The 10,972-nt window shown below is 46.8% G+C and overlaps 1 protein-coding gene across 2 annotated transcripts in view; it reads right to left on the bottom strand.

Moving 5' to 3' along the window:
* Window positions 1-538: 538 nt before the first annotated feature.
* LOC137525736 (gamma-crystallin-3-like) overlaps window positions 539-10,972 on the bottom strand; it is a 48,531-nt gene continuing 38,097 nt past the window's right edge. For both annotated transcript variants that reach the window (XM_068246919.1, XM_068246918.1), the window contains exons 2-3: window positions 1,375-1,617; window positions 539-866 (exon numbers count right to left, since the gene is read on the bottom strand). In XM_068246919.1, the coding sequence (XP_068103020.1) occupies window positions 591-866; window positions 1,375-1,617 (519 nt within the window). In that variant the 3' untranslated portion in view covers window positions 539-590. The remainder of the gene's footprint in view (window positions 867-1,374; window positions 1,618-10,972) is intronic.

Here is a 10,972-nt window from a genome sequence, read left to right as displayed (position 1 = left end):
TGGCAAATGGAACAAGCAGGGAGGTGAGTTATTAATACAGGCTTCCCTGCTGCGCTATCTCTGCATAGGAGGGGGGCACGGAGGGGAGCCCCGGAGAGTGGAATAGGGGGAGTCGGGCTCCCCTCCAATGGCTAAGTCCCACTCAGTGTGGCCGTGGCTCCCCCTCCATCACCAATGGGTGGGCACCTACCTACCTACCCACCCTATACTCGGGGCACCTAGCTAGCTAACCTATACTGGGGGCTTCTACCTATCTAACCTATACCTATCTAACCTGCTGGGGGTACCTACCTATCTAACCTATACTGTAATTTTTACACCCTCGCTCTGGGTGCAATTTAGCCTAGAAACTGCCCTGCTGAGGACTACTAAATCTCAGCAAAAGACAGGCTATTATAGGATATACTATAACTTCATAGGCTTGCACAGCTGTACCCAGTCAGGGAAGACAAGCGTCTCAAAACTTGGGGGATTGTATATTTATATGCAGAAACAATAAAAAGTATCTGTTATAAAAATAAACCACTTATAGCAAGCATTTAAGTTTACATTTTTATTTTGGAATATCCAAACTATGTAATAGTTGATGTTTATTGGACATACTGAACCCTTCTAAAGGAGCCCACTCTGGAATTTGTGGCACCCCAATCATTGTATCTTCGGTATTCACCAGGCCTCAAGTAATACTGACGACCTCTGTAGTTGGGTTCTTCATAGAAAACCCAGTGTCCATCAAACACATGGCAGGAGTGAATTTCATGGAAGCGGAATTGCTCATGGACATTGGAGCAGTCTTCAGTGAATTCCATCATCTGACCTCTGAAGTCTTCTTTCTCATAGATCCTCATTCTGAAAGGGCCTTGGTGCTTCAAAGCAGACAAAAAAGTATATTTAAGCACAGCAAGTTGCATGTTGCTATTTTGTTCAATTGTCAGAAAATAAACTTCAGAAATTCCAATTCAAGTATTGCAGTGTGCAGGGACATATCAAGCCTAGTCAAGTAAACAATTTAAACACATCAGTGTCTCAAACCCCAGTGTATGCATCATCCAGATCATTAACATGTTTCAGAAAAGGCTCTGGCCCAGCCTTAGGAATCATAACTGTATCTACTTGTAAGTTGAAACCTTACAATTATGTTTTTTTTTTCAGCCAACGTAGCACTGTTAAATACACTGCAAACGCTCACTAATAAAACAATAATGTGCTTTCTTTATGCTCTCTATGTCTCTCTAAGCCCACTTACTTATTACGTCACAAGCAAAAATGATGTGCAATTCATGATTTCCTTCTCTAAGCTCACATATTACTTCACAAGTGAACATGATATGCAATTCATGATTAAGACATTTACTTAATGTATTAGATACGCACTTGAGGAGTTAGGTGACAGGATCTTATAGAATCATTAAATCCCATCCATTGTTGAAAGTCTGGATACTCTCCTCTTCTTAGATAATATTGGTTTCCTCTATAATTGGGGTGTTCATAGAGGATCCAGTTTCCACTGTCAACTCTGATGGAATTACAACGATTGAAATAGGAGGTCATATCAGGACAGTCTGCGCTGCATTCATAGGAGCGACCCTGGAAATTCTTGTCCTCATAAAAGATGATCTAGAAAACAAAATAAGATATTACATAGGCCATTACTGCGAGATCTCCTTTATGTCTCATAGCTCTAATATCCTACTAAATGCTTTGCTTAGTCGTTACAAACGTATGCAAGTGACAGGGTAACCTTTGTCCTCGTTCACATTATCACATGCAGATGGCCGTGTCATTGTTCCAATGACACGGCCATCTGCATGTGATAATGTGAACGATCGCACCCCATTTGCATTTGTATGCGTTGCCTGGCTGATACCCTTCACTGTAGTGAATGGGTCAGCCGCGCATTTTGCAAAAAAATGCACGCACTGGTATGGAACGCATGCAGTGTGAACATCAAACAGTGCAGTCTATGCACTTCTAATTAGGGCTGCTCAGATCCGATCAGGGAGATACCCGGATAGTTGCTATCCGGATATCTCCCAGTAAACCTGTGCAGGGTGGGCGGGGGGTCAATCTTACCTGTCTGACGTCTTCTAAGGTCTGTCCCTGGCGCCTCGCACGATGCGGTCCACGCGCATCACGTGACTACAAACACTTCCTCCTTCAACCCGGAAGGAGGAAGTGTTTGTAGTCACGTGACCGCCGCTTCGACCGCATCGTGGAAGGCGCCAGAGACGGACCTAAGAAGACGTCAGACAGGTAAGATGGACCCCCCGCCCAGCCCGCACAGGTTTACTGGGAGCTATCTGGATAGCAACCTATATCTCCCTGGTCGGATTTGAGCAGCCCTACTTCTAATGTTTGTGCGTGTCTGCCTTCTGGGCATGTTGCCAAAATACGGACGGCAATACGTGTAATGTGAACAAGGCCTTTCAAAGAACTACAACAATTTTCTATAGTGAGACAAAATGAAACACAAAACTCTTTAGTGAAAGTTTTGCAAAGCACATTATTCTCTTATAATGGAATTCAGTATGTGTGCTACAAACTTTTGGTTCTGGGTGCACAATTGACCTACAAGGGTATAAAGGTATGGATTTGTGTGCACATTGTCTAAAAATAATATATTAATGCATGGCTTCACACATCTGTCCTTAATTTTTACCAGCAGTGTAAATTTTAGTGTGGATGCAACCTCATCTGTTCACAATGTTGGTAAATGATATCAAGTCCATGGTCCACAATGATAAATCCACTGCAACTCAGTGTAAAGTTGACAGTGGTGACAGCTTCAAACATACTGCATGTAGCAGTTCCCATACTATCCTTAACTGTGCCACCCTCCTACCAAACATATTTCACATGGCAGGTGGTTTAAAATAATGTGCACAAATTGTACTTTAAGGGGATTAAATATCAGCCATTAACTTTCCTGCACCCTGTAAACTTAGCGAGGGTTCACATATATAGTTTTTTTCCTGCACACCACACCCATTTGTTTTCAATACAACACGTGTGGCTTAGCACAGAAGCTAATGATTGTAAATGAAATATCAAGAAGTTTAGAATCAGGATGATACCATTTATTGGCTAACTTAAAAGAATAAGAATAAATGGAATATCATGTCTGTCTGGTCAAACCACAGACCAATATCCCTAATAAATGTGGATTTGAAAATCCTGGCCAAAATCATGGCTGAACACTGGTATATTAAACTAAATACACAGGGATCAAATAGGCTTCATTCCGAGCAGAAAGGGGGGGGGGGGGGGACAAGGTGAGACGGCTTTTCCATATTATTGAAGCTGTAGAGAAAAACAAAATGCCCACTATGCTGTTATCACTCGACATAGAAAAAGCCATCAATTAACTTTCATGGGACTATTTGTTTAAGATGTTGCATATCTGGGGCCCACAGTTTTTAAATTAGTTACAGGCACTTTATCATAAACCTATTAACAGTTAATTTACAACTATTTGTTTAAGATGTTGCATATCTGGGGCCCACAGTTTTTAAATTAGTTACAGGCACTTTATCATAAACCTATTAACAGTTAATTTACAACTAGTAGAGCTAAGCACATTTAAAAACAGGCTCTAGGTTTGTGTTTAAACTCCCCTCCCCTTCCTTCCCTCTCATCCTCCCGTGACTGCCGCCACCGCTGCATAGTTTGCAGCGAAAAAGCGCATGTTCGCATTCACAACTGTTCGCAAACCTATGGCGTGTTCGACCCGCCCCTTATACATTATAATGGAGCCAAAAATTGACCCTCATCCCAGAGTCAGTAGACATATGGCAGCAAATCAGCTATCCCTTCCACCTGGACCGCCCCCCCCCCCCCATCCCCCCAAACCAGTGGCGTAGCTACAAACCTCTGGGCCCCGATGCAGAATCTGGATGTGGGCCCTCCCCCCCGGCAACAATAGCCCCCCCCCCGCAACAACAGCCCCCTCCCCCGGCAACACCCGACGCACACACATATCCGAATCCCTATAGCCAGCTATAGGTCCCCCCAGTATAGGTAGCCAGGCATAGGTAAGCCAGTATAGTTGCCCCCGGTATAGGTTAGCCAGGTAGGTGCCTCCAGCATAGGTAGCCAGTATAGTTGCCCCCAGAATAGGTTAGATAGGCAGGCGCCGCCGGTATAAGTTAGATAAGTTAGACAGGTGCCCCCAGTACAGGTTAACTAGGTGGGTGCCTCTAATATAGGTAGCCAGAATAGTTGCCCCCAGCATAGGTTAGATAGGTAGGTGCCACCAGTATAGGTTAGTTAGGTAGGTGCCTCCAATATACAGTAGGTAGCCAGTATAGTTGCCACCTGTATAGGCTAGCTAGGTGCCCCCAATACAGGTTAGATAAGTAAGTGCCCCCAGTATAGGTTAGATAGGTAGGTGCCCCCCAGTATAGGTTAGATAGGTAGGTGCCCCCCAGTATAGGTTAGATTAGGTAGCTGTCCCCCAGTATAGGTTAGATGAGGTAGGTGCCCCCCAGTATAGGTTAGATAGGTAGGTGCCCCCCAGTATAGGTTAGATTAGGTAGGTGCCCCCCAGTATAAGGTTAGATTAGGTAGGTGCCCCCCAGTATAGGTTAGATTAGGTAGGTGCCCCCCAGTATAGGTTAGATTAGGTAGCTGCCCCCAGTATAGGTTAGATTAGGTAGCTGCCCCCAGGATAGATTAGGTAGCTGCCCCCCAGGATAGATTAGGTAGCTGCCCCCCAGGATAGATTAGGTAGCTGCCCCCAGGATAGATTAGGTAGCTGCCCCCCAGGATAGATTAGGTAGCTTCCCCCCCAGGATAGATTAGGTAGGTAGCTGCCCCCCAGGATAGGGTAGAGTAGGTAGCTGCCCCCCCAGGAAAGATTAGGTGGGTAGCTGCCCCCCCCCCAGGAAAGATTAGGTAGGTAGCTGCCCCCCCAGGATAGATTAGGTAGGTAGCTGCCCCCCCCAGGATAGATTAGGTAGGTAGCTGCCCCCCCCAGGATAGATTAGGTAGGTAGCTGCCCCCCCAGGAAAGATTAGGTAGGTAGCTGCCCCCCAGGAAAGGTTAGGTAGGTAGCTGCCCCCCCAGGATAGATTAGGTAGCTAGCTTCCCCCCCAGGATAGATTAGGTAGGTAGCTGCCCCCAGGATAGATTAGGTAGCTGCCCACCAGGATAGATTAGGTAGCTGCCCCCCATGATACATTAGGTAGGTAGCTGCCCCCCAGGATAGATTAGGTAGCTGCCCCCCCAGGATAGAGTAGGTAGGTAGCTGCCCCCCAGGATAGATTAGGTAGGTAGCTGCCCCCCAGGATAGATTAGGTAGCTTCCCCCGCTTTGCCCCCACATAATGGAGGGGGGAGCCGCAGCCGCGGGGAGGGCAACCCGACCTCTCCCTCCCTTCCTCTCCCCGGCCCCCCCCCTCAGATGCAGAGTGACACTCACGGAAGCGCTGTAGGCAGAACTCACCTCCATCCCTGGTTCCAATCGCCGCTGGTCTCCTCCCGCTCTGCATAGATGCTGTTACACACTGCTTCCTGTTTAGCCGGAAGCAGTGTGTAACAGCATCTATGCAGAGCGGGAGGAGACCAGCGGCGAGTGGAACGCAGGAGGTGAGTTCTGCCTACAGTGCTTCCGTGCGCGTCACTCTGCATCTGAGGGGGGGGGGGCCGGGGAGAGGAAGGGAGGGAGAGGTCGGGCTGCCCTCCCCGCGGCTGCGGCTCCCCCCTACCAGCGTGCACGGGCCGCACGGCCCTCCACACGGAGATGGGCCCCCCGGGCCCCTCCCCCGCCTCTTTAGGAGACGGGCCCGGTCGCCATGGCGACCGTTGCGACCCCGGTCCCTACGCCACTGCCCCAAACTATCAGAAAGCCAGTACAGCAACCATTTTACATTCTGACTGTGTGCTGTGTGAAACAGTTTAGGGACAAAGCATTTCTGCAGATAGGGAAAGTGTTAGTTAGTCCTGTGTTCTGTGTCCCCAGTGGAGTTTATTGCTGCAACACTACCAATTCACCATCTATATAACCCCCAGAACCCTTCTAAAAGCTGTGTTGTGATATTGCTGTTCATTGTGTCCACACAGTGCACTTTAGCTGTTGCAGACAGGTGTAGTCAGTGCTTAGTGCTACAGTAGTTCACCATGCTAAGAGCTGTTTTTCTTTTTCTGGAGACAGGTCTGCTGGTCCTAGTAGTGCACCAAACATAACCCAATAATCCTTAACCACCACTACTGGCACCGTATCCACTAGATCTCACACCCAGGCTACCGCTTCTTTAATCAGCTTCCCTCGAGCCGGAAGCTCCGGTTCTGATCCATCTACACCAGGACCTCAAGACACAAGAACAACTTCTTTCCCTCGGCTGTCAACCTCCTGAACTCTCTCCATGGAAATGCCCATCCCCACACCACAATACCATGACGCACTGAAGCACTCCGCACATAGACGGCGCTCCAGCTCAAGCATACCTTTTGGTTGTTTTTGTATTATAACTTATGCCACATTGTCTCCCTCTGCATAAAGGTTATATAATGTTCTGTATTCTGTAAATGTTCTGCTCCTACTGCATGTCCTGTCCTGTATTTGTAACTATATTGTGTATCAGTTAGTGTTGGGCGAACATCTAGATGTTCGGGTTCGGGCCGAACAGGCCGAACATGGCCGCGATGTTCGGGTGTTCGACCCGAACTCCGAACATAATGGAAGTCAATGGGGACCCGAACTTTTGTGCTTTGTAAAGCCTCCTTACATGCTACATACCCCAAATTTACAGGGTATGTGCACCTTGGGAGTGGGTACAAGAGGAAAAAAAATTTAGCAAAAAGAGCTTATAGTTTTTGAGAAAATCGATTTTAAAGTTTCAAAGGGAAAACTGTCTTTTAAATGCGGGAAATGTCTGTTTTCTTTGCACAGGTAACATGCTTTTTGTCGGCATGCAGTCATAAATGTAATACATATAAGAGGTTCCAGGAAAAGGGACCGGTAACGCTAACCCAGCAGCAGCACACGTGATGGAACAAGAGGAGGGTGGCGCAGGAGGAGAAGGCCATGCTTTGAGACACAACAACCCAGGCCTTGCATGAGGACAAGAAGCGTGCGGATAGCAATTTGCATTTTGTCGCCATGCAGTCATAAATGTAATACAGATGAGAGGTTCAATAAACAGGGACCGGAAACGCTAACCCATCACAGATGTTCATTGTTCATGTTACTTGGTTGGGGTCCGGGAGTGTTGCGTAGTCGTTTCCAATCCAGGATTGATTCATTTTAATTTGAGTCAGACGGTCTGCATTTTCTGTGGAGAGGCGGATACGCCGCCGATCTGTGACGATGCCTCCGGCAGCACTGAAACAGCGTTCCGACATAACGCTGGCTGCCGGGCAAGCCAGCACCTCTATTGCGTACATTGCCAGTTTGTGCCAGGTGTCTAGCTTCGATACCCAATAGTTGAAGGGTGCAGATGGATTGTTCAACACAGCTACGCCATCTGACATGTAGTCCTTGACCATCTTCTCCAGGCGATCGGTGTTGGAGGTGGATCTGCACGCTTGCTGTTCTGTGTGCTGCTGCATGGGTGTCAGAAAATTTTCCCACTCCAAGGACACTGCCGATACTCGGGCCTGCTGGTATTCTTCCATTTTGACCTGTCTGGCTCTTTCTTCAAGCAGTTTTGGAACATTGTGTTTGTACCGTGGATCCAGAAGGGTATAAACCCAGTAATTGGTGTTGTCCAGAATGCGCACAATGCGTGGGTCGCGTTCAATGCAGTCCTAGGCCGAAGAGGTCATAGCCTAGGGTCACAAAACCTGTTTATTGGGCAATTTCAATGGTGGCGAATCTGACGTACATAAATCGCAGCAATGGCCGTTAGCAACGTCTGAATCTCACGAAATGTCTCATGCAGGTAGAAGACATATTGTTAGACTTGGGCTCCAAAGATGGGTTCCCTACATCTCTGCAAACCAGAGTTACAGGGCTCCAAATTTGGTAAAATCCCCCATAGGCTTTCATTGGGCCTCCTATTTACAGTTCCAAAATCTCACATCTTTTCAAAGGGCAATTACTCAGCAGTGGCAAATTTTCTAGCATTGTAGGGACCCTTAGGGGGAACATGACTGGTGAGTTTCGGGCCCCTAGGCCAAAGAGGTCATAGCCTAGGGTCACAAAAACCTGTTTATTGGGGCTATTTCAATGGTAGTGATGGTGACGTACATAAATCGCAGCAATGGCCGTTAGCAAAGTCTGAATCTCACGAAATGTCTCATGCAGGTAGAAGACATATTGTTAGACTTGGATTCCAAAGATGGGGTCCCTACATCTCTGCAAACCAGAGTTACAGGGGTCCAAAATTGGTAAAATCCCCCATAGGATTTCATTGGCTCCCTATTTCACTTTCCAAAATCTCACATCTTTTCAAAGGGCAATGGCTCAGCAGTACCAAATTTTCTAGCATTGTAGGGACCCTTAGGGGGAACATGACTGGTGAGTTTCGGGCCCCTAGGCCGAAGAGGTCATAGCCTAGGGTCACAAAAACCTGTTTATTGGGGCTATTTCAATGGTAGTGATGGTGACGTACATAAATCGCAGCAATGGCCGTTAGCAAAGTCTGAATCTCACGAAATGTCTCATGCAGGTAGAAGACATATTGTTAGACTTGGATTCCAAAGATGGGGTCCCTACATCTCTGCAAACCAGAGTTACAGGGGTCCAAAATTGGTAAAATCCCCCATAGGATTTCATTGGCTCCCTATTTCACTTTCCAAAATCTCACATCTTTTCAAAGGGCAATGGCTCAGCAGTACCAAATTTTCTAGCATTGTAGGGACCCTTAGGGGGAACATGACTGGTGAGTTTCGGGCCCCTAGGCCGAAGAGGTCATAGCCTAGGGTCACAAAAACCTGTTTATTGGGGCTATTTCAATGGTAGTGATGGTGACGTACATAAATCGCAGCAATGGCCGTTAGCAAAGTCTGAATCTCACGAAATGTCTCATGCAGGTAGAAGACATATTGTTAGACTTGGATTCCAAAGATGGGGTCCCTACATCTCTGCAAACCAGAGTTACAGGGGTCCAAAATTGGTAAAATCCCCCATAGGATTTCATTGCCTCCCTATTTCACTTTCCAAAATCTCACATCTTTTCAAAGGGCAATGGCTCAGCAGTACCAAATTTTCTAGCATTGTAGGGACCCTTAGGGGGAACATGACTGGTGAGTTTCGGGCCCCTAGGCCGAAGAGGTCATAGCCTAGGGTCACAAAAACCTGTTTATTTGGGCTATTTCAATGCTAGTGATGGTGGCGTACATAAATCTCAGCCATGGCCGTTAGCAACGTCTGAATCTCACGAAATGTCTCATGCAGGTAGAAGACATATTGTTAGACTTGGATTCCAAAGATGGGGTCCCTACATCTCTGCAAACCAGAGTTACAGGGGTCCAAAATTGGTAAAATCCCCCATAGGCTTTCATTGGGCCTCCTATTTACCGTTCCAAAATCTCACATCATTTCAAAGGGCAATGGCTCAGCAGTGGCAAAACTCACCAGTCATGATCCCCCTAAGGGTCCCTACAATGCTAGAAAATTTGGTACTGCTGAGCCATTGCCCTTTGAAAAGATGTGAGATTTTGGAAAGTGAAATAGGGAGCCAATGAAATCCTATGGGGGATTTTACCAATTTTGGACCCCTGTAACTCTGGTTTGCAGAGATGTAGGGACCCCATCTTTGGAATCCAAGTCTAACAATATGTCTTCTACCTGCATGAGACATTTCGTGAGATTCAGACTTTGCTAACGGCCATTGCTGCGATTTATGTACGTCACCATCACTACCATTGAAATAGCCCCAATAAACAGGTTTTTGTGACCCTAGGCTATGACCTCTTCGGCCTAGGGGCCCGAAACTCACCAGTCATGTTCCCCCTAAGGGTCCCTACAATGATAGAAAATTTGGTACTGCTGAGCCATTGCCCTTTGAAAAGATGTGAGATTTTGGAAAGTGAAATAGGGAGCCAATGAAATCCTATGGGGGATTTTACCAATTTTGGACCCCTGTAACTCTGGTTTGCAGAGATGTAGGGACCCCATCTTTGGAATCCAAGTCTAACAATATGTCTTCTACCTGCATGAGACATTTCGTGAGATTCAGACTTTGCTAACGGCCATTGCTGCGATTTATGTACGTCACCATCACTATCATTGAAATAGCCCCAATAAACAGGTTTTTGTGACCCTAGGCTATGACCTCTTCGGCCTAGGGGCCCGAAACTCACCAGTCATGTTCCCCCTAAGGGTCCCTACAATGCTAGAAAATTTGGTACTGCTGAGCCATTGCCCTTTGAAAAGATGTGAGATTTTGGAAAGTGAAATAGGGAGCCAATGAAATCCTATGGGGGATTTTACCAATTTTGGACCCCTGTAACTCTGGTTTGCAGAGATGTAGGGACCCCATCTTTGGAATCCAAGTCTAACAATATGTCTTCTACCTGCATGAGACATTTCGTGAGATTCAGACTTTGCTAACGGCCATTGCTGCGATTTATGTACGTCACCATCACTACCATTGAAATAGCCCCAATAAACAGGTTTTTGTGACCCTAGGCTATGACCTCTTCGGCCTAGGGGCCCGAAACTCACCAGTCATGTTCCCCCTAAGGGTCCCTACAATGCTAGAAAATTTGGTACTGCTGAGCCATTGCCCTTTGAAAAGATGTGAGATTTTGGAAAGTGAAATAGGGAGCCAATGAAATCCTATGGGGGATTTTACCAATTTTGGACCCCTGTAACTCTGGTTTGCAGAGATGTAGGGACCCCATCTTTGGAATCCAAGTCTAACAATATGTCTTCTACCTGCATGAGACATTTCGTGAGATTCAGACTTTGCTAACGGCCATTGCTGCGATTTATGTACGTCACCATCACTACCATTGAAATAGCCCCAATAAACAGGTTTTTGTGACCCTAGGCTATGACCTCTTCGGCCTAGGGGCCCGAAACTCAC

The sequence above is a fragment of the Hyperolius riggenbachi genome, chromosome 7 (assembly GCF_040937935.1).
Source record: "Hyperolius riggenbachi isolate aHypRig1 chromosome 7, aHypRig1.pri, whole genome shotgun sequence".
Lineage (NCBI taxonomy): Eukaryota > Metazoa > Chordata > Amphibia > Anura > Hyperoliidae > Hyperolius > Hyperolius riggenbachi.
This window is presented reverse-complemented; position numbering and strand designations above follow the sequence as displayed.